This window comes from Giraffa tippelskirchi, chromosome X (genome assembly GCF_054371585.1).
Source record: "Giraffa tippelskirchi isolate mGirTip1 chromosome X, T2T-mGirTip1v1.2.pri, whole genome shotgun sequence".
Taxonomy (NCBI): domain Eukaryota; kingdom Metazoa; phylum Chordata; class Mammalia; order Artiodactyla; family Giraffidae; genus Giraffa; species Giraffa tippelskirchi.
The window spans coordinates 145,375,043-145,399,606 of NC_137289.1; the positions used below are offsets into that span (position 1 = coordinate 145,375,043).

Here is a 24,564-nt window from a genome sequence, read left to right on the forward strand (position 1 = left end):
CCATGACCAAGCCTGTATGACTTTGGGCCTGGCCAGTATTCTTATTAGCCCTACATCATTGTGGCAGGGTTGCATTTTCAACCCCATGGTCATCTTTTGTGGTTAGAGAAATATTTAACATATATGAATTATAAATTACATTTGCCCAACCACCGGAATTGTAAGTAATCCTGTGAACTGTGACTTTGCTAACCATGTACTCCAAATGCCAAAATCCAACAAAGCATAACCAGTTCCATGCATGGGTATCCAAATTCCAGAGACATTGTTTTCTTTGCTAGTGACAAGTTACATGATATTGTGAACTAAGGAAAAGTCAGGCAAGACCCTCCGTCTTTTCCTTCTTCTGGGATTTGTTTGAGGAGGGAAGAAAGCAAATGACAACAATCCCCAACATGTAATTTGGTGTATGTAGTCAGGCAGGAAAGTCTGCAATTTTAAAGGCTATGGCTTTCCACAGCACACCTAATCAACTGCCACTGGAAAGTGTGCTTATGTTTCAGAGTGAGAAGAGCTGGGCGGCAGGGAGGGTGATAGGAAATTTGTTTCTCATTTTGTGTTGTGATGGCAGATGAATCATAATGCTACAGGAGGGAACTCCCTGAGCGCAGTGGGTCCCACTGCATTTACAAATGCAGAGAGATCCTGGGATCCGAATGAAGCCCTTTGTGGAAGCGTTGAATTCTTCTGTTAATTAGATTTCATGACATGACCCTTCCTAGACAGTCAAATACCTAGGACTGTTTAACACACTTTTTAAGACGAGAAAGACATTAAATTTCCCCCTGAAAATTTTACTGGGAATAAAACAAGCTTTCCAAAATCCATGTTGGACAGTTCTGATATGATACACAACAAGGTGAATGTTTGTGTCAAACACCTGCATTTATAAATTCATAGTAAGCTTTTTTTTCTTTAATAAAAGTAACGGTAAAGGAAAGTCACCTTCCTATTTGCCTAAAATCCTCTTCATCCAGAAGGGGTAAAAGAGGGCACAAGAACACAATTAAATTACTCAGGCATTTCCAAAGTTTTCTCTGTTCCCCTGCTGAGATGGTTGTGAGATTCGTTACAAAACATAAATGTTAGGTCAGAAACATAGAAGCCTCGTAGAAGCAGGCGAGGCTTTGAACTTTATATTCTAAGGTGCTCCCAGACTCGTTTTCAACAGGGAACATGGACATCGCCAGCGTTTTCCAGCTTCGCAGGAATGTGGCCGCAGCGCTCTGCGCCCAGAGGCGTCCCACAACCGAACTCGGAGACTGATCGCTTTGTGAGCGCCAATCCCCGCAGCCTGTGGGCTGAAGCTGCGCGGGGCGCCTGCCGCCTGCTCGGCCCCACTAACCCCTCCTCCTCGAGTACAGTTACTGCACGACCCCTACACGGCGAGGAGCCCTCCCCACACCGCAGTTTTCTTAGTAGGTCCCCATCTCCAGCCCATTCATCGCAGCCACTGCATTTGGACTGAGTCTCTATCCTTCCTTTTTAAAAACAAGAACAGTAGGGGGGAAAAAAAGGAAGGCAGGAGATTTAACTCCAACTTCAGAGCAACCGTCTTGGGCTGCCCATCTGACACCAGTGGGTGGGGTGCAATCTGACACTTCCTTTCCTTTCCAGAAACGTGAGTGGAGCTGGCGCCCCCTTCGATCTGGGGGAGGGGAGACCGGGGAGAAGGTCCGCACTTCCGTCCTCAGGGCTTTCTCCCCAGGAGACCGGGTATCAGTGGTGAGCAGCGCTCGCTCTCCGCCGCTCCCAGGTTTGGCGCCTGGAAAACTCCACGTTCTGCTTTCTCCTGCTTCTGGCTCCGCCCCAGCTCCAGACCTGGCTTCTCTCCCACCCCACCCGTCCGGGCCGCCCTCTTCGCGCTGCCTCTAGCGCGAGCTTGCGGGGACATCCCCGCGCCAGCCCTGGGCCTAAGGCTGGGTTGAGAATATAAAGAGTCCCTCTCTGGCGGGTCATGGACAGCCGACCCTGGGGTTCTTCCCTTAGCTCCCTGAGCGCAGCCAGGAAGTCTCTCCCACCGTAGCCGCTCAGCCCTCGGAAGGCCCTGGGCGCTGCGCGCTCCGTGTCCCCACTTGGTAGCCAGAAACTAGCACCTCGGGGGAGCCTGGAGCTTGGAGACACTCTTGCGCCTAGCCAGTCAGAGGAGTGGGCGCAGCAGCCAAGTGGTGGCGAGACGCGTAGCTTCAGGGGCCTGGATACGGCGACGGTGCCCTGGGGCGCAGATCGGGTGCCCAGCTCCAGCGCGGGAGGAAGTCCCTCTCAAGGCGAGCGGAGAGCGAGGGACGCGCCCTGGGCGCACGCCCAGGAGGCCTCCTCCTCAGCCCTTGGGACCGTCCTTAGGGCGCGAGGAGGAGCTTGCTGGAGACTTCGAGGCTGTCCAGAGCCAGAGAGCCGGAGCGCGGCATCTCCTGCCTCAGCTGGGAAGGGGGAGTGGCGCTGGCCGCCGGAGCTGGGAACCCAGCGAGCGCCTGACCTTCTTCGTCTTCTTCCTTACCCTCTTCAGGACTTAGGCTCTGCGGGAAGGTTCTCGCGACCGAAGGAGTCCTCCTTTCCCACCCCTTTTCCTAGAAGGCTGGTGATGGATCTCCTGCTTCTGCCCCCATCGGGGCACTTGGAGCGCGCTGGTGGCGCTTGAGCCGGGAACTGCCCTCTACCACCCTCGGCGAGCCTCGGGCCGACGCCGCCTGGCAGCCTCGCCTGAGCCCCCTTGCTTCCTGGGCCCCAAATCGCTAGCAGTTCCGAGAGCTGGAAGAGGGTGGCCCTCAGGCACAGCCCCGCCGAGATGTCCGCGCAGAGCCTACTCCACAGTGTCTTCTCCTGCTCCTCGCCGGCCTCGGGCAGCGCGGCTTCTGCCAAGGGCTTCTCCAAGAGGAAGCTGCGCCAGACCCGCAGCCTGGACCCGGCTCTGATCGGTGGCTACGGGGGCGAGGCGGGCGCAGAGGGCGGCTCGCGGGGGACCAGCGGGGGCCGCCTCTGCTCCCCGCTGTCCCTGGCCGAGAGTCTTAGCCCTCGCTCGGCATTCTCTCCCCGGGGCCCACCTCCTCGGGCCAACCGACTCCCAGCCCCTAGACCCCTCTGCCCGTCCTTCTCCACACCCAGCACCCCGCAGGAGAAGTCGCCGTCTGGCAGCTTCCACTTTGACTATGAGGTCCCCCTGGGTCGCGTCGGACTCAAGAAGAGCATGGTGTGGGACCTGCCTTCGGTCCTAGCTGGGCCGGGCAGTGGCCGCAGCGCCATCCTCTGCTCTTCCGGGGGAGGCCCCAACGGCATCTTCGCTTCTCCCAGGAGGTGGCTCCAGCAGAGAAAGTTCCAGCCCCCACCCGACAGCCACGGCCAACCCTATGTCGTGTGGAAGTCCGAGGTAGGGTCTGGTGCCGCGTGTCCTCATGGCCCAAGGCTGGCCACCTGGGCAGTTCTTTAATTACTTCTCATTTACAAAGCCAGAGCACCACTGAGGGGTTTTCCTGGTGTGGCTGTTCCTCTGTGGCTGGTGAAATGGTGTCTGGAAATGGGACGTCCCTAGTGGCCACCCGCATGTGTCTTGTTAGGACTCCTTGGCTCCACTCAGAGCAGTGGTAGGAGCTGAGGAAAAGATGCTTTCTGTGCGGCAGGTGATTTCAAAGGATCACTTATCCCTTCACCCAATATTGATATTTTTTGGAACTCAAAATGGTCTAGTTCTAAGATGTTTGTCAGGATTGGAGGAAATCATATTTTGAAATATTTCTGCCATTTGGTTGTTTTACAGAGACTTCGGGAACATTATTCTTGAGGGTGGTGTCGGTATGTGTATGTAGGTCTGTGTGTTTGGGTATGTAGCTACTACTAGAATTCTCTAGTTTTGATCTTTTCTTCTCCCTAAAGGTTTAATATCAGAGATCTATGGTATTAAGTACTAGTTTAATCCTGGAGAAAAAAAAAATCTCTGCTTAAAGCTATCAAAGATCGTGGAAATATGCCCCAATTCCACTAAGGGCAACTAGTAGTTATTTCACTAGCTACATGAATCAAGAATCATTAGCAAATAAGGGACTCAGAGGGAGCTATTGGTACCTTTAAAAATGCTTGCTTGTTAAAAAGAATGGAGAACAGAAGTAATAGGAAACTGTGGTCGATGCGTACTTGGAAAGCTGCATGCTTTTAGAGAGTAAATACTAGTTGTTTTAAAAATGAACAACTCTTGTTCAGTTCACAAACTGTATAGATTTGCCTTGGGTCTGTTTCCATAAGGGGAGATTCCATCCATTGTAATTAAATATTTTAAAGTACAGTTAGAATTACAGAAATGGAGTGCAACACCATGTAATTGCTGGAGATTTAGACTAAAGAAAGAAAACACAACCAAGAAAAGCAGTTGGGAAGTAGTGTCCAACAGCATACCTTGCTCTCTTAACATGAGACAACTAACTATGAAATTTTGGCTTTTATCAGACCTCCTTAGAAAAATCAGCAATATTTACCAGAATTATTTGCATCATGTGTTAGTAAAATATTACTGTGTCAAAAATAACTGCTGGTTTTGGGTGGGAAGCATGGATTACAAATACTAACAAACATTGTTGACTGTCCTGACCATTTTCTTGAGGAAGGTAGACAGTAGAGAGAAAAGTCAAATAGGAGAGGGAGAGATTCTCTCCAAACCAGAGAACTCAGCATTAGAAAGAGGGTCAAGAATCTAAATGCTGAATTTCTGTTGGAAATTCTCTGGCTCCTCTGTCTTTAGAGGAGCCTGGATTCCTACTCTATATCAGAAGCACACATTAGCAGATTACCGGGTAGGAGTTGAGAGAGAAAGAAATGCAAAAAGCAAGCCAAGTTCTTGGATTGGATAGTCACTGACATTCACGTTTAAACCAATTGCATCATTAAGAATGTCTCTGCTTTTCTATGCAACTGTATGTACTTGGAATATAGTATGCAGATGCTGTTTGTTGCTATTATGATCAAAAGGCAATCTACTGTGGATGATCACAACTGGTTAGAAATTGTCTTCTTATCCATTAAAATCTCATCATCAATGGACAAGTATCTGAACTTCAGCAATACTGGGTGGCTTGAAACTGTTCTATGCAGTGTACAGGCAGTCTGCAGGCTCATCTACCATGACTTTCACCTCTTTTGTAGTGGTTAAAACTAAGTACATAGCCATCTAACAAAAGAACAAAATTTTTTTCATAAAATGTTTGTTTGTGTGTGTGTGTGTGTGTGTGTGTGTGTGTGTGTGTAATCCCTTTATTCTTGAGGCAAACGTGGAATGATTGGTTAGCATCCCGGCATGAAAGTCCAAGGCTGATTTTGTTTGAGTCCCAGATATCCTAACTTAACCCCAGGGTCTGGAACTTAATGGCCTGGATTACCTTTCAAAGGTTTAATGCCCTGAAACCCTCTCAGAAACCAAGGAAGTTCATCCTATTGAGCACTGCTTGTCCTTCTCACTTGTAGGCAAGCTGGGTCCTTTGTCCTAAAAGAGAACCTTTACTAATGATGTCAAAAGTCCGGCATATGAGCACCTTGCCAGGTTACTTATGGGCCCTGGAAAGATTTGGATTGTACAGATTTGGTTCTTATGCTTCTCCTGGTCGCTCTGGCTCAGGGTTTCTCTGCCTTTGCACTATTGACAGTTGTGGCTGAGTGACTCTTTGCTCTGGACACCGTCCTTTGCATTGTAGGATGTTCAGCAGCATCCTGGGCCTCTAACCACTAGATGCCAATAGCACCCCTCCCCACCAGTATGACAGTAAAAAATGTCTGCAGACACTGCTGAATGTTTTCTGGGGGTCAAGATTGCTCCAGTTGAGAACTACAACATCAGTGAGTTGAATGTAGCCCCACAGGATGGCCATCTTGACTGCCCACAGAAGTGCTTTCAGCTGGCAGAAAGTTTCCTTTTGGGGCCTTCTTCCAATTCCGAAATCATGTAGATCCCTCTTGAGTCTTGCCTACAGATTCCATGGATCTCATAGTTTATTCAACTTTCAGTTTCTCTTCCATTGAATCCATGGGCAAACTTGAGAATTCACCTCCATTCAGATGTAGCCAGTAATGGATCACATCCATCTCTATCTAGTTCTTTGAACAGATTCTCTGGTTTTAAACTAAATTGTTCAAACAATGGCTCCTGCTCCCAAGACTCTCCTAAATGCCTGTAGCTCTATGCCTTCTGTTGATTCAGAGCTCACAAATGGCAATTTTATGGCTTAAAACGAGGAGGTGTTAGACAAAGTCAGCTACAACTCAATATTTCCTTACTATGTGTTTTAGGATTGCTCTAACAAAATCTGAATCATGGACATGCTGCGTTGAATATCTATTGAGTGGAAAAAGGGAGAAGACAAAGGGATAAATGGTACATGGTGATACAGTTGGTGTACACTTCTCAGCTTTGTTCTTAGCAGCCAGGTTCTGTCCTTTACTCTGATCATAAACAAGGGAGTAAGGTCTCATTCTAACACTGGGGTTCTAATTATTTTGTATCACAGCTGAGCTGACATAGAGTTTGCCAGCCTCTACCCATGAATTCTTTTCTTCATTCACACCACGAGAACTTCTTGAGCACAAGCATTTCTCTATGTACCAGGAATGAAGAGAGGCTAAATTATGGCATCACTCATTAAATAGCTCACAGTCTAAGGAGGAGCATGGATGACTCAACCAATAGCTGCAGTGCAGAAGGGTCAGCACAGTGAGGGACTGGGGAATGTGATTCACAGTGCTTTAGGGAGTCTTAGAAAACTTCACTGTGCAGAAAACACTTGAACTTGTTCTTCAAGGGTGGTTGCCATTTATCAGAAGAAGAAAGGAAGTGATTCCTTGATGAAACATAAAGGAATGGACCTGAAAAGGCACACGGGTATTGGTGATGCCAGAGTTTCCAACAAAGAGGACTTAGAAGGGCTTAAGTGCAATAGTTTGTTTGGAGGAGGAGGTTAAGATATCTGAAGTTTAATATATGTAGCAACCACATGGTTTTTAGTATAACAACCTAATGAAACCAGAAATGAGACACATATTTGGAGTCATGTTGTGCTGCGCTTAGTTGCTCAGTCATGTCTGACTGTTTGCTATCCGGTGGACTGCAGCCCACCAGGCACCTCTGTCCATGGAGATTCTTCAGGTAAGAATACTGGAGTAGGTTGCCATGCCCTCCTCCAGGGCGTAATAACTATCTATGGGCTTGGATAAAAATGGCAGAAAGGACAAAGCACATTGCCCATCCTCCAAGACACCCTTTGGCATCAAATCTGCAGGGAAGTGAAAGGATATTTTTGAAGTTAGAACTTTGGTGTGCCTGGAACATAGGCTATATCTCACTGTATGTTGGACACTAGCATTCAACAGGTTGGGTAAGAGTTTGGACTCTGCGTTTCAAAGAACAGTAGTTCTCAACCTGGAGGCAACTTTGTTCCCAGGGGACATTAAGCAATGTCTGAACACAGTTTTGGTTGTCATAACTGGGAGTGGTGATGTATTAACTTCATTTTGTGGCTATAACAAATTATCCCAAATGTATGGGTTAGAACAATATGAATTTCTTATCTTATACTTGCAGAGGTCAGAAGTCTGAAATAGGTCCCCTTCTACTAAAGCCAAGGTGTTGGCAGGGCCGCGTTTCTTATCTTATACTTGCAGAGGTCAGAAGTCTGAAATAGGTCCCCTTATACTAAAGTCAAGGTGTTGGCAGGGCCGCGTTCCTTCTGAAGGCTCTAGGGTCTGTTTCTTTTACTTTTCCAGTGTCCTCATCCCCCCATCTTCAATGCCAGCCATGTTCTATTCATTTATTCCTGAGACACTCTTAAGGATGCTTGCGATTACATAGGGCTCACCTGGATAATCCAAGATACTCTCATTGTTTTAAGGTCGGTTGATTAGCAACCTTTAATTCTATCTGCAGCCTTAATTCCCACTTGCCATGTACACTAACATATTCACCAGTTCCAGAGAGTAGGATGTAGATATCTTTGGTGGGACGTTCTTTTGCCTACTAGGAGGGGAGGTGCTAGTTGCATCTAGCTGGGAAGAATCCAGAGCTGCTGCTAAACACTCTACAGTGCACAGGACAGCAACCACAACAGAGAATTATCTCAGTTAACTCAATGTCAAGAGTCCCCAGGTTGAGAAACCCTGTGGTGGAGAATGGGGTAATTGTGATTTTTAAGCATGGGTGTGTAAGATGATTCAATATGTGTTTTAGAGAGATCACTCTAGTGTTTGTGGGTGGGCATGCATCAATAGAGTGAAACAAGCAGGAGGACAGATACTCAAAGGAGATAGGCATGGGGTAACCATGCCAAGCATCCTGCAAATAAATGGGAGTTGACATAGAAACATAACACTTCTGTATTACTTACTTTTCCACTTTACCAAATTGTTTTCTTTCACTATTGAGCTACGTTGAATAGTTTGGTCTCAATAAACCAGTGGTTTTCAACCAGAGGGTAGGTTTGCAGCTTGGACATATTTGGCAGTTGTTCAGTCATATTTGACTCTTTGTGACCCCATGGACTGCAGCACACTAGGCTTCCCTGGCCTTCAGTATCTCTCAGAGTTTGCTTAAACTCATGTCCATTGAGTCGATGAGGCCATCCAACCATCTCATCCTTTGTTGTCCCCTTCTGCTCCTGCCCTCAATCTTTCCCAGCATCAGGGTCTTTTCCAGTGAGTTGGCTCTTCATGTCAGGTGGCCAAAGAATTGGAGCTTCAGCTTCAGCATCAGTCCTTCCAGTGAATATTCAGGATTGGTTTCCTTTGGGATTGACTGGTTTGATCTCCTTGTTGTCCAAGGGACTTTCAAGACTTCTCCAGCACCACAGTTCAAAAGCATCAATTCTTTGGCACTCAGTCTTCTTTATGATATATGACTACATGGCAATGCCTGTTGGCATTTTTGATTGCCAGTGCTGAGGCTGGGAACATGTATTACCAGCATGATGGGTAGAGACCTGGGATGCTGCTAATCATTCTACACTACACAGGACAGACTGACACAACAAATCATTCTCCTGCTCCAGTTTTCAATAGCCCTGAGGTTGAGAAGCACTATATAATGTACTACTTTATACAAGAAACTGAATTCTCAGTTTTGCTTTCTGGTACCATTTTCTCTCATGTTTCTGGCTTTACTCTGTCATTTCTTCTTCTTTCCTGGTATATGTCAACCAAGGCTTTGAATTGGGAAAAGTGCCATTTTAAAAGGTAATGAAGATAGGGAAAAAATATAGGGTATCTAAACATATGTGTAAGAAAGAGTTGAATTGTAAATATGTAACGATGAAAACTGGTACTAAAATTTAAAACATGGGCAGAGAGGAATATTGTGATTAAAAATAGAGGCTCACCTATGTCATGAAAGAGGAAGTAATTAGAGTAAGGCAGCTTCAAACAGGAGATTGACAAAGAGCATTTTACCAGGAATTATGTCTGAAATCTATTGGTCTCTGGATGGGGGCACGTGAGAAGCCCGACGGCCCCCCTTCACATGCCCTGGCCCACCACGATTGCTCCCATGCCTGCGTGCAACCCCCACAAGTGGGGAGGGGACATGGGGCATGCACCCCACCAAAAAGTCAGTTCCCTGTGGCAGGTGGTGAGGACAACCACGGACAAGGCAGCACCTGGCCCCTACCAAGAGGGTGGAAACAGACAGGCCTCTCTTACCATCTGGACTGCACCCCCCTCCACTTCCAAGAGAGCCACTCTTGGGACACACATCCCTTGGACTGCAAGGAGATCCAACCAGTCCATCCTAAAGGAAATCAGTCCTGAATATTCATTGGAAGGACTGATGGTGAAGCTGAAGCTCCAATACTTTGGCCACCTGATGTGAAGAACTGACTGATTAGAAAAGACCCTGATGCTGGGAAAGATTGAAGGCAGGAGGAGAAGGGGACAACAGAGGATGAGATGGTTGAATGGCATCACTGACTCAGTGGACACGAGTTTGTGATGTCTGGGAAGCTCTGGGAGTTTGTGATGGACAGAGAAGCCTGGTGTGCTGAAATTCATGGGATCGTAAAGAGTCGGACATGACTGAGAGACTGAATTGAACTGAACTGATGTCTGAAATCAGCATAATGCCCTAAGAATTTATAACTTGGGAAAATATTCACTTTTCATGTGCTTTCTCTTGGATTATTTCTCTGCTAGAATTCATTTTATTTCTAAGGTAATTTTTAACTTGAATAGAGGATAATATTAAGACAAGTTCTTCTGAGATTGACCTGAACTTTCACCAGGATTTTGGAATTTGACAATTGGCAAGAGCCTATTTTAGACTCTGAAAGGATCTTAGGTAGCATCTTGTTGCAGCCTCCTTACTTTCCAGTTAAAGACAGGGATGAAAGAGTTAAGTTCATACTCAGACAAGTTGAGGGCAGAACCACCCTGAAATCCTCCTTGACTCTCAATACGAACTGCAAAACTTCTGGAAAAAGTAAGCAACCATGAAAATCTAGAACTCTGGCAATCCTTTTTTCCTAGCCCCATTACTTAATGAAACAATTTCCTCAAAGTTGCCCAAATCCCATGAGTTTCTTAGACCTCATTTGGCTGAACTTCTGGGCAGAAGTGACGGCACTGTTCTGCCCACCCTCACTACTCCTCTACTCCACTACTGCCCCCTCCTCCCCTCCCCACTACACACAGAAGAGTCCCAGTTTCCTCCCCACTGCCTGATTCTCAGTCTGTAATGTCTCTTCCTGCTCTTCTGTTTCTGTGCTTGTTATCCACACATCCCCACAGTTCTGTGTTTTTCCTTCAGATCATTCTGCCTTGATGATCTCATTCACTTTTGTGACTTCAGCCATTATCCCTCTTGGGGACACTCATAATTCTGTGTGCTTGAGCATCTAACATCTATTCCAATTTCTTGCAAGACATCTGCTCACGATGCCCACTGGGCTCCTCCTGGTCTACATGTCTGAAGTGGAACAAATCAATCCCCTTTTCTCTGAGCACACTTCATTTTCCATATTCCTTATTCTTGGTTGGTGTCACCATTCTTAGGCCAGTTTAGTTTTACCAGGCCAGAAATGTCTTCAGTTTTCTCCCTCTTTTTTTTTCCTCCTGTCGTCTCCAATAAGTTATCAAATCCTGTTGTGTTTATTTCTCATTTGCTCCATGCTTGAAAGGATTTGAAGAGGAATGCATCCAAGTTCTTACATCTCTCTCCAGCTGTTCCTTCTCATTGCTGCTGCCTAGTTTGGGTCCTCATTTTCTGTGACCTCCTGCTTGGTCACCCTGCCTTCAGTTTTCCCCTCTTCCCATCTGGCTTATGGGCCTTCTATTCCAAAGAAACAATTGTAATCACATTAACTGCCTGAGTAAAAACCTTTGCTGGGACTTAGTGTGTACAGAATGAAATCCAAATTGCTTAGCCAGTCATTTCAAAGCCTTTTACACTATAATCTTAGCTGACCTCCTCCCCTTTCCCTAGGAATTTTCATCCAACAAAAGCAAACTGGCCATTTAGCCAGGTCGTCATTAAATTGTTTGTCAAGTGCTGGCTATGCACTAAACACTGGAAGTTTGTGGAATAAACAGGCATGGCCCTACAAGGTGCTTACCCCTCTGTGAAAGCAATCATTTTCAATAAATAAATTGCTGCACTTCCTCAGAATGCGATGGCATTATGACAGGAGGACTGTGGTGGACACAATAATGCCCGCCCCCAGGATGTCCATGTACTAATTCCTAGAACCCATGGATATGTTACCTTATATGGCAAAAGAGACTTTGCAGATGTGATTAAGTATCTTGAGATGGGGAGATGATACTGGATTATCTGGGTGAGTCTAATGTAATCACAAGGATCCTTATAAGAAGGAGACAGAAAGGTCAGAGTTAGAGAAGAAGATATGAGGACAGAATCAGCCAGAGAGAGAGAGACAGACAGACAGATGTGGAAAGAGACAGAGACAGACAGACACATACACAGATTGATTTTTTTTCATGTGCCTCCAGATAATTTTTATGTATTTCATTTTTTTTAAGTTTTCATATCCCTTTTATTTTATTTTTTATTAATTTATTTATTTTAGTTGGAGGCTAATTACTTTACAATATTGTAGTGATTTGCTGGCTTTGAAAATGGAGAGGGAAGCCATGACCCAAAGAATGCGGCAGCCTCTAGAAGCTGGAAAAGGCAAGGGAACAGAGTGTCCCTAGAGTCTACAGAATGACAGTGGCTCTGCCAACATCTTTCTCCTGGTGAGACTTCTGATCTCCAGAACTGTAAGAGAATAAATAAGTGTTGTTTTAAGCCATGACATTTGTGATAATTTGTTACAGCAGCCATAGGAAGCTGGTACAAGTACTATGGAGGTCTGGGATGTCTCACCTGAAACCAGTAGATAAGGAGGCTTTTGCCAGACAAAAAGAAGGGAAAAGATAGAATGGTATGTAATTAAGAGGGTCATAGTATGCTTCAAGAACTTAGAGAAATCCAACTGGAAGCACCTAGAGGAGTAGGAAGATGGAGAAGAATGAGTCTGACTGGGCCTTGAGCTTCATGATACAGCTCAGGATTTTATGATTTAATGTAAAGGTCTCTGCAGGGGTTTTTTCTCTCCTCATTCTGCTTTTGATTGCCTGGTCCCATATCTGAGAAAACTCCATCATACTTAATGGCTTAACCAGATGTCACCTCCAAAGAAATATGTTTTGACTATCATACATGTCATGACAAATTCATGATTTACACAAATGTGAGCTCAGCTTTCCATAGCTAGATTGTAATTTTTCTAAGCCTGCATAGGTGACAGTGTTTCATATCAGAATCTATTTAATGACTGAGGGAATCTGTGTTCTGACAGTGATTCTTCAAATCCTGAGACACACCTTTGAGGCATGATGTCTTAGTCTAAATTTTACTGCATCCTCTTTGGGCCATTGCTTATGATAAAGAGACTGAGATTATAACTGCAACTATGTTCCAATGTGGCAAAAATGGAAAGGAATATGTGGAAATGGAATTAGGTACTGTGTTAGCTAGTAAAGAATGATGTTTTCATTGGCTATTAGGGAAATACACATCAAAACCATAATGATATACCAATTCATATGGCAATATAGTCATATATATGGCTATAATAAAAAAGATAATATCAAGTGTTGACAAGGATGTGGAAAAATTGAAACTCTCATACACTGCTGGTGAGAATGTAAAATGGTGCAGCAGCTTTGAAAATACTTTGGCAGTTTCTCAAAAAGTTAAACATTGACCATATTACCCAGCTATTCTACCTTTAGGTATCTACTCAAGAGAACTGAAAATACATGAGTACACAAAGATTGTAAGTGAATGTTCATAGCAGCATTATTCATCATGGCCAAAATGGTGGAAACAATCAAATGTCTATCAACAGATGAATGGGCAAACAAAACATGGTATATTTATGCAGTGCAAGATTATTCAGCAATAAGAAGGCCTGGAGTGCTAATACTTGCTACAACATGGATAAACCTTGAAAACATTACACTAAGTGAAAAAAGCTAGTTAAAGGACCATATATTGTGTGATTCTATTCATATGAAATGTCTAGATTAGGCAAATCTCTAAAGACAGAGAATAGGTTAATGGTTGCCAGAAGCTGGCAGTAGGGAATGATGAGAAGTGACTGCTAATGGATACCTGGTTCCTTTTTGGAGGGATGAAAACATTCTGGACGTTGATAGAGGCGATGTTTGCACAGCCTGAGGAAAATACTACAAACCTCTGAATTTTACACTTTAAAAGGGTAAATTTTATGGTATGCAAACTTTAATATCAATTTAAAAAAGAATACTGTTGATGACTTTTAGAGAAAATATATCAATATTGTTGCTATACCATCTTTTCAGTAAAACATAAACATGAATGAAGAGAGTTATGTAGCAGGCCCAAGCCTAATGTGTACTAAATGCTGTCCTTGAGGATGCAACAAGGAGGTAGTAACAGCTCTAACAGATTCAATGGAGGAGCCAACAGCCAGCCTGGGATTTTTATGAGACTGGTTACTGTGGAAATTCTGTCTCCTGATTAGTATGCTTTGGAAGCGAGTGTAGAGAATCTATTAAAAAATTGTTTTTCAGAATAGGCAGACTTTAAAATGTACTTACAATCTTGAAAAATTGCCTGGCCATATCACACCAGAGCTATTGAATAGCCACAGATTTTTAGGAGCCATTAGAACTAAAAGCAAATTGACAAACTACCCAACAAGTCTTATGCTGATGGACCCAAGAGATGAAGGCTGAATTGGAAATGGATTGAGTTGGGTGACCCCATGGATCAAGATAAATAACATGGTTTTCCTTCGGTATACCTGGACACTTGTGGAAACAGGTGAATTAATACTACCCATAGGAGCTGAAGGGCTTCCCAGGTGCCTCAGTGGTAAAAGAATATACCTGCCAATGCAGGAGATGCCAGTTTGATCCCTGGGTCAGGAAAATCCTCTAGAGGAGGAAATGGCAACCCACTCCAGTATTCTTGCCTGGAGAATCCCATGGACAGAAGAGCCTGAAGCATGGACAGAAGCTGAAATGTGAATAAGCATCAGATCAATTCTCAGCTTGCATTCCAATAATTTCTTCTCTCTGGGGTTGAGAAACAGTTAGGCAAGCTGAGACCCAAAGGTGGAAGGGGAATGGGAAAGATAAACCTTAGGTGACAGTAGCCACATTGCCTCTGGGTTTATTCTAAAAGGGTTCTGCTATAGTTAATAATTTGATTTATGGAAATCCTGAACCAGGCCACCAGGTTTTCTGGCTTTTGAGCAAAGTAGCATTATGCTCATAATGGCACTTCCAATGGATCCTTGCCCACTTATTTCAGTTGTTTGCTTCAGATTGTTGGTGTTGTTTAGTTGCTGAGTCATGTCCTACTCTTTTTGTGACCCCATGGATTGTAGCCTTCCAGGCTCTTCTGTTCATGGGATTTCCTGGGTAAGAATACTGGGGTGGGTTGCCATTTCCTTCTCCGGGGGATCTTCCCAACCCAGGGATTAAAACTGCATCTCCTGCATTGGCAGGCAGATTCTTTATCACTGAGCCACCAGCATAGGTGATGATAATAATAAATGAAATAACAATTATTAAGTGTTTGTAGAATGCTCAGCAGTTTTTTAAATTATTATTACAACAACTCGGTGGGGTGATAGAGTCAACCTTCGTTTTGCAGATAAGGACCCTGAGACTCTAATTAAAAGGCAGCCAGACTTAGTTGGGGAAGAAATGAAGTGAATGGGTTAGAGCCGGACTCTGATCCAGACCACCTGGATTCAAATCTCAGCTGTGCTCTGTGACCTTGAGCAAACTACAAAGCATCTTTCTGCCTCAGTTTCATCGTCTGTCAAATGGGGTTAATTAAAGTGCCTACCTCAAAGAGTTTTTGTGAGGACCTCATGATCTGATTCGGAGAAGGCAATGGCAACTCACTCCAGTACTCTTGCCTGGAAAATCCCATGGACAGAGGAGCCTGGTAGGCTGCAGTCCATGGGATCGCAAAGAGTCAGACAGGACTGAGCGACTTCACTTTCACTTTTCACTTTCATGCATTGGAGAAGGAAATGGCAACCCGCTCCAGTGTTCTTGCCTGGAGAATCCCAGGGACGGGGGAGCCTGGTGGGCTGCCGTCTATGGGGTCGCCCAGAGTCGGGCACGACTGAAGTGACTTAGCAGCAGCAGCAGCATGATCTGATTACTTGGAAAGTGCCCAGCACATAGGAAGTAATAACAGATGGTTAGTAGAACAAGGTTACATAAAATGGAAGATGTGTCCAGGTCACACAGTTAGGAAGCAACAAAAGTAGGACTTGAATTAGAGTATTAGTTGAAAATGTTTATTCTGCACCTACAGTGTGTTCCAGGAACCTTACTCTTTCCACCAAGGCACTCAAAGAGGGCTTAGGTGATCAAATGAATGAATAGACCTGACTGAGGTGGACAACAGCAGAAGGTAATTGAAAATTTATCTTCAAGTTGTTAACTAAGGTATGCTTTTCATGATAGGCATTGGAGGCTGTCACCCCAGGGATTTGGACTAGTGACTTGGAACACAGGAATTTGCCAGACTTGCATTGTGGATTTGGTGTAACACAAGATATGCCAACAAGCCAGGGGGTAACCTTCATTCCCACACACTAGTCCCAGTAACTTCATTGCATCAGACACTTTTTGTTTGGAGAATACTTAGCATGTTGGAAACTGGATAGCTCCCAGTTCAGTCCTGGTTCTCTAGCTGGCAAATGCCATCTACTTTCTCACTTGAAGCCTGGTGTTCTCACTTCCTCATAATACCACTATCATGTGAGCTCAAGCTGACTATTGTTCATGGCTAATCTCATCAACATCTTTCCAGGGTAAGAAGGCAGCATCACTACGTTGAAACAATACCATCTACACTCAGATGCTTTTTTTGCTCAAAATCTAACCATAACTCCCATTAACATTTCTAGACTGACTTTGGCATTCTATGAACAAAATAGAATGTTGGGATGGAAGAGTCCTTAAAGGTTTTCTATCCAGTCGAGACATCCCTGTGATGCTTAAATCCTATCTACGACATCTCCAGTTTATGCCCAGCACCGGCCCTGCCCCAATGGAGACTTTCAGAGTTCTGACTTTAGATTATCATAGACGTGGTTAATTCTTCCTGGAATTGTGTTCAAAACAAGCCTCCCTAGGACTTTTATCATGCTACAAATGAATTCTGCCTCTCCTCTCATACAGATTATCACAAATATTGCATTATTATAGTCAGTAAGGAAGTATAAGTTAGCTTTCATTCTGAGCATCAGCACAAAGTTTGGTCATATTTTCTCTTTGACAGAGAAAAATCATGGATATATCAAACCAGAATTGAAGAATTGTTTACGTGAAAATTAAATTATTGACCCGAAGGTATCTGGCAAACTACTTGGAGAAATCCAGGATTAGAACTTTCTGTCTCTAGGTTCTTGCTGCTAACCCAGTGAGTCAGGTTTCTTCCTTTGATGATTTGTAAGACAACTCAAAGACAGGTGCAATTTTCATATTGTATCACAGAGGGTGGCTCTGGGTCTTTCAGCAAGCCCCCAAAGAGGGATGTTGAATCTGGCTTCTAATGGAAATATATTGTCAAAAAATGGTGTTGTCAGAACGTGTTTGTCAAAACTCCAATAAAATAAACATGAAAGGCGATATGGAAATAGTAAGCAGCCTTGAATGTCATGGAGTGTGATATGAGTCCCAGGCTAACTTCAGAAGCTCAGAGTCATGAACTCAGCAGATATATTGTCGCTCTGCTGCAATGACAACATTTTAATCTTTTAATTTATGATTAAATTGGACATAAATTACTTTTTCACTGAGGGTGCCCTTTTGAAGATCAGTAAAAAGTGCTATGCAAACGATCAGATATTTAGGTTCTTGTTCAGGGTTCTTTTAATTGAAAAAGGTTATTCAGTGTGACAAGATTATTTTTAGAAAGTGAAATAGTTTATTTCTCTTTGCAATATTATTCAGAGTTCCGTTTTTCCTCAGGGGAGAGGGATGGAAGCTAGATGCAGAAGAGTCAATATGTCACGATTGTCTAGTTTGTCTTTCCTCATCTAGAAATATCCCTTTTGTAGGAAATGTTTAAATAATGCTATGTATTTTACTGATCCCATAAGGTATTATTTTGAATTTATATAAAGATATGGAAGATATAAGTTATGTAAATGTTCAATGGAATCTAAAACCATTTTGAAAAGTAAAGTTATTTTTTAAAAGTTCAAAGTAAGAACTTTTACTTTCAGAGTTCAGAGTAAGAAAGTTGAATGGTCAAGAAGAAAATTAGCATACTTACAAAGATTCCTTTTGAGTTATTAATTAAATGTTTCTATGCAATATTTTGGGCTTCCCTCGTAGCTCAGTCAGTAAAGAATCTGCCTGCAAGGCAGGAGACCCAGGTTCAATTCCTGGGTGGGGAAGATCCCCTGGAGGAGGAAATGGCAACCTACTCCAGTATTCTTGCCTGGAGAATCCCATGGACAGAGGAGCCTGGCAGGCTACAGTCCATGGGGTCGCAAGAGTCGGACACTACTGAGCAACTAAATCACCACCACCATGCAATATTTTTAGGCTTCCCTGGTAACTCAGCTGGTAAAAATCTGCTGGCAATGCAGGAGACCCCAGTTTGATCCCTGGGTTGAGAAGATCCCCTGGAGGAAGGCATGGCAACCCACTCCAGTATTCTTGCCTGGAGAATCCCTACGGACAGAGGAGCCTGGCTGGCTACAGTCCATAGGGTCACAAGGAGTCGGACATGACTGAGCAACTAAGCACAGCACAGCACATGCAAACTTTTTACAAGGCAGAAAAATTAATTTCTTTGTTTTATTTGGAATGACTTCTGCAGAGTTTTAGACCACAATCTATTAGTGTAATTTTTCTGACTGTATGTCTATTCATACAGCTTTTAAGTTCATGATAACACCTTGCTTTAGAAATAAAAATGATTGGTTGGATGTTGCCATATGTAATTGGAACATGGATAAATTGTGTTCATAAAAATCAAAACTTTTAAAACTTCATGAAAAAAATTGTGGGAAGGGCACAAGTTCTGTGTCTTAGTTTGAGTTCCACCAAAGAAAGGACCTGGGTGAATGTGGTTTCTTTGGGAGGTGATCCCAGGAAGCAGGAATGACAAAGAAAAAATGAAATGCCATTGTAAATTTGTGTCATAAAATTCGCATCTGTGGACAAAGGAATGACCACGATTCCAGCAGGACCACTGGAAAGCATGCAGAATGCCTCTGAGAAGCATCTACCTGTGTTTCTGTTATCTATTTTGGTATAACAAACAATCCTCCAACTTAGTGGCGTGACTCTGTGGGTCAGGAATTAAATGATCACATCTCAGCTGGGCAGTTCTGCTCCACATGGCATCAGCTGAACTCACTCATTTGGCTGCTTTTAGCTGGTGTCTGGGATGCCTGGAAAGTTCAGGATGTCTACACTTATATGTTTGGTGCATTGGTGATCCTCCATGTGGCCCCTCTCCCCGAGAGGATAGCTAGGGCTTCCTTGCTGCATGGTAATCTCATGGTATTTGGTCAGCATGAGTCACAGGGCCCACCCAGATTCAAGGGCAAGGGAAATAGATCCCACTTGTTGATGGGAGAAACAAAAATCACTTGTGGCCTTCTTGGATCTGTTTCAAGCTAAAATATGGGGAGATGGAGAATGTCTCCATTGGTTTCTTTTCTTTTTTAAAAAAGTCTTTACTGAATTTGTTACAATATTGCTTGTTTTACATTTTGATTTTTTGGCTGCAAGGTATGAGGGGACTTAGCTCCCTGACCAGGGATCAAACTCACATCCCTCTGCACTGGAATGCAGTCTTAACCACTGGACTGCCAGGGAAGTCATTCCATTGGTTTCTATCTTGAATTGGTTGAACCTTGTAACCTCTTGCACACGACCGAGTGTTCACTAGAGTTGAATCACTAGGAGCACAAAGGTCAGTGTGAGCTTGAACAGAACTAACTTCCCAGAATGGTTCTAGCCAAATTCAAAAATTTTAGCACAGGCTCATGAGAAGCAGCAAGTAGAATGTCAACCACAATCTTATTTAACTGAAGGACAGTATAATCATAGACTTGGAGGTGTGTAAACCTGGGGTAAAATCGCAGAGTCACTACTTACAAGGTACAAATGTTAGTTTCTTCACCTTTAAAGGGAATACAACTGTATTCTCTTTGTAGGAGGTTGTGAAATCAATTGGTGAATGCACTTAGGCCCCATGGGCCATGAGGTGTCATACAGCTATGTCTATTGTTTATTACTCCATCTGTTTCATTCCTAAATGCTGTTATAGGCAGTGAACATGGATTTTATAATGCTTTCAGAGGAAAAAAAGGCAACAATACTATTTTTGGCTTTTTAAACTCTTAAGAAAATATGCAGTACCCGAGGCAACTATGTTACAGTGCAGTTTTTCCTCTACATATTAGGTTTTAAGATTTGTGTACAGTAATTAAAATTGTATCAAAAAGAGTGCTATTTATTTCCTATCAACTTTCATATACATACACCCATGAGTAAATGGCAAAATAAGCCCTTTCTTATGCAGAGTTGGAGCAAGGAAGTTAAGACTATACATCCAACCCTGTAGTAGTTGTTTTTTAGGTAAGAGTTATTATATTGATTTATCTGCTACCCTTAGGGAATTTCCACATATTCTTTAGTTGGCAGTAAGTGCAGCTGTGATACCCCTTACCCCCCAACTGGCTATTAAAGTATCATTGTGCAAAGCTACTTGTTCTTAGAACTTTTCAGTATACTCCACTGAGATCCTTCCAAATGACTGGATGATAATAAAACACAGAGGAACACAAACAAGTATCTTGGGTTAGAACAGGCTTTCTAAAGCTTAGAGGCATGAGGTGGCAAATGAAGAAATTAAATTTTTGTTATCATTAGTTAATAATGATAATCGATATCAGCTAATGGAGTATTATCAATCATTCTTACCAATTAACTCATTCATCGAACAATTCAGCATATCATAAGTGTTGAACTTTGGCTTTATTAAAATGATAATTGTTACAACTAATATTTTTGAATGCTTGCCTTGAGCTTGTTATCCTGCTACATGCTTTAAAAAGGAATGGATCGGGCATACAGCCAATAAACTAAATGAGTGACTTGACTTCGTTTCCCAGAGTGTATCAGGCCTACACAGCTCACCAATGGAGTGGCTGTGACTACATTTCTGAGGCACAGCTGGGGCACACGGCTGCCACAGTGCAGTGGGCAGGGGACTACAGTGGTGGCCACTCTAGGCCAAGGCCCAGAGCACTCCCAGGAAGTGGCTTACACAGACATCAAAGTGATTGGCAGTGGCTTATTTGGGGTCATGTACCAGGCATGGCTGGCAGACACCAGGGAACTGGTGGCCATCAAGAAGTTTCTCCATGACAAGAGGTTCAAGAACTGAGAGCTGCAGATTATGCGTAAGCTAGATCACTGCATTATTGCAAGGCTGAGATGCTTTTTCTATTTCAAAAGGGGGAAGAAAGATGTTGTTCAGTTGCTAAGTCACGTCCGACTCTTTGCGACCCCACGGACCGCATGGAAGCATGCCGGCTTCCTTGGCCTTCACTATCTCCTGGAGTTTGCTCAAACTCATGTCCATTGATTCAGTGACGCCATCCAACCATCTCATCCTCTGTCACCCCCTTCTCCTCCTGCCCTCAGTCTTTCCCAGCTTCAAGATCTTTTCCAGTGAGTTGGCTCTTCACCACAGGTGACCAAAGTATTGGAGCTTCAGCATCAGTCCTTCCAATGAATAATCAGAATTGATTTCCTTTAGTTTGACCTCCTTGCTGCCCAAGGGACTGTCAAGACTCTTCTCCACCAGCACAGTTAGAAAGCATCAATTCTTGGTCGCTCAGCCTTCTTTATGGTCCAACTCTCACATCTGTACATGACTACTGGGAAAACCATTGTTGTTCAGTCGCTCAGTCATGTCTGACTCTTTATGACCCCATGGTCACAATGTAGGTCACAACCTACAACACACCAGGCTTCCCTGTCCTTCACCATCTCCCGGAGTTTGCTCAAACTCATGTCCATTGAATTGGTGATGCCATCCATAGCTTTGACTATACAGACCTTTGTTGGCAAAGTGATCTCTGCTTTTTAATATGCTATCTAGCTTTGTCATAGCTTTTCTTCCAAGGAGCAAGCATCTTTTAATTTCTTGGCTACAATCACCATCTTCACTGATTTTGGAGCCCAAGAAAATTAAGTCTGTCACTGTTTCCCCATGTTTTCCATGAAGAAAGATGAGCTTTACCTAAATCTGGTGCTGGAGTATGTGCCTGAGACAGTGTACCAGGTGGTCTGCCATTTTACCAAGGCCAAATTGACCATTGCTATCATCTACGTCAAGGTATACATGTACCAGCTCTTCCAGAGCTTGGGCTACATCCACGCTCGGAGTGTGTGCCACCCATACATCAAGCCCCAGAACATGCTGGTGGATACTGTCACCCCTGTCCTCCAGCTCTGCGATTTTGGCACTGCAAAGCAGTTGGTCTGAGGCGAGCCCAATGTCTCGTACATCTGTTCTCAATATTACCGGGCCCCAGAGCTGATCTTCAGAGCCACTGAAAGTGAAAGTCCCTCAGTTGTATCTGACTCTTTGTGACCCCATGGACTATACAGTCCATGGAATTCTCCAGGCCAGAATACTGGAGTGGATACCCTTTCCCTTCTCCAGGGGATCTTCTCAACCCAGGGATGGAACCCAGGTCTCCTGCATTGCAGGTAGATTCTTTACCAGCTGAGCCACAAGGGAAACTCATTCATCCATGTGTGTGTGGTCAGCTGGCTGCGTACTGGCTGAACTCCTCCTAGGCTAGCCCATCTTCCCTGGGGACAGTGGGGTAGACCAGCTGGTAGAGATCATCAAGGTGCTGGGAACACCAACATGGGAAGAGATTTGAGTGATGAATCCCAACTACACAGAGTTCTAGTTCCCCCAGATTAAAGCTCACCCCTGGGCAAAGGTATTCAAATCTAATGGTCCCTGAGGCCACTGCACTCCACTCTAGCCTGCTCACACTGGAAGCCTGTGCCCAAAGCTTCTTTGATGATCTGCAATGTCCTGGAACCCAGCTCCCCAGCAACCGCCCACTTCTCCTTTCTTCAATTTCAGTCCCCTCCAACTCACTATCCAACCATCTCTTAACACTGTCCTCATCTCTTCTCACTTGAGGACCCCAGCAGGCACTCCTTTCCTCACCCCATCCTCACAAACTTTAAGTGAAGCTCAGACTGGCCTGGACTTGGCAGTTGACCGATGCCACAGCTTTTCTCACTAACTCTTCCTGAGGGCGCCACCAACTACCCCTTCCATCTGAGAGCCCCACGGGGACTGGGAATGGGGGCCATAGCCCAGCAAGCTCCTGCCCTGACTGGGCCCCTAGACTAGAGGGCAGAGGTAATGAGTCCCTCTCCCCACCGCCGGGAGGGAATAGAAGAAAGGACAGAGGATGGGGGGTGGGCATGAGGATTTTCTACCCCTCAACCCCCTCCCCTCCCACAGGTCTCCACCTCCTTCAACCTCCCTCCCCTCCTGTGTCCCTTGTGAATAGAACCAGAGCAGTCCCTCTCCTCTTCCCTTCCCTGGCCCCTGGGTGTGAATAGATTGTTATTATTATTTTTTTTTAATGTCAATTCACACCACCCAACCTGGACCCTTCCCTTCCTACAGCTGTGTTCCCCCTCTTGTCCTCTGCCCCTAAGGCCTCCTCCATCCTCTCCCCACCCTGGAGGGCAGAGGCAGTAGGGGAGCTTCTCATGTCTTAGTTTTCACAGTAAGATTTGCCTGTATACAGACCTCCATTCGATAAATTTTGGCATTAAAAAAAAAGCAATGGATCACTAAATCCTCAAAATAATCCTAGGAAGTTTGAAGCCAATAAATGGCAAAAGGAGGATTTAAATCTGGCTCTGAGAATTCCACCCGGAAAAAAAAATAACATGTGGTCCTTGTTCCAAATGTTCTCAATCTAGAGGGACATGTAATGACAATAATAATGGCTAACAATTATTGAGTGCTTACTTGAGTCAAACTCTTTTAGAATTACTTTATTTGCATGATTTCATTGAGTTCTCATATCAGCTGCATGAGATGTTTTTATTAGCCCAGTTATCTAGACAAGGAAGTTTAGACACAGAATTAAGTAATTTGCTCTAAGTTACACAGCTGGTAGGAGATTGGGTCAGGATTTGAATCCAGATAGCCTGTTTTTAGATCTCTGACTTATAACTGGCACTTCATATAGGCTATATTCAGAACCTTATCACATGAGATAAAACAGAGGTTTCTAGATGATTCCCTAAGAATGGATAAGAGGGAAAGTCAAACTCTGCCTGAGGAAGCCAGAGGAGATGATATTTGAGGTCAGTCTTCAAATAAGGAATAAGGAGATGATATTTGAGGTCAGTCTTCAAATAAGGAATGTGTCTGGCAACAGGGATGGGGAGGAAGGCAAGTAGAAGAAACAGAATGAGCAAAGGTATGAAAGAATTAGTAAGCAGGGCAGCATTCAGAAACTAAAAATCATATGATATGGTTGGAAGGTAGGTCATGAATTCTTAAGTCGTTTTGCATATGAGTTAATTTCTTACCCAAGCAGCCTTTAAGATTGAAAAAAAAAAGCAGGACAAACAATAAATACACACTATCTTTTTAACTTTTAATTTTGAAAAAAATTTTTTTGGCCTGACCCCCGCCTCATGTCTTGTGGAATCTTAGTTCCCCTATTAAGGATCAAACTTGGACCCTGGCAGTGAAAGCGTTGAGTCTTAACCACTGGACCACCAAGGAATTCCTGAAATAATTTTAGATTTACAGGAGAGTAGCACAGATAGTACAGAGGGCTCCCATATACCTTTACACAGCTTCTCCTAATGTTAATTTCTTATATAACCATGGTGCATTTATGAAAACTAAGAAATACACCTTGGTGACAGGTTTGTTACCAAAATAATCTTGGAAATGCTAACTGAGGTACTTTTAAGAGAAATATAGAACTTACTTGGATT

The 24,564-nt window shown here is 43.9% G+C and overlaps 1 protein-coding gene and 1 pseudogene across 1 annotated transcript in view; both read left to right on the plus strand.

Annotated features, from left to right (window-relative positions):
• The first annotated feature begins 782 nt into the window (after positions 1 to 782).
• The window catches only part of ARHGAP6 (Rho GTPase activating protein 6), a 528,247-nt gene continuing 504,465 nt past the window's right edge, over positions 783 to 24,564 (plus strand). The window contains exon 1 of the mRNA XM_081567203.1: positions 783 to 3,364. Coding sequence (XP_081423329.1) covers positions 2,786 to 3,364 — 579 coding nt within the window. The 5' untranslated portion in view covers positions 783 to 2,785. The remainder of the gene's footprint in view (positions 3,365 to 24,564) is intronic.
• LOC145536504 (glycogen synthase kinase-3 alpha-like) lies at positions 5,748 to 22,845 on the plus strand (annotated as a pseudogene).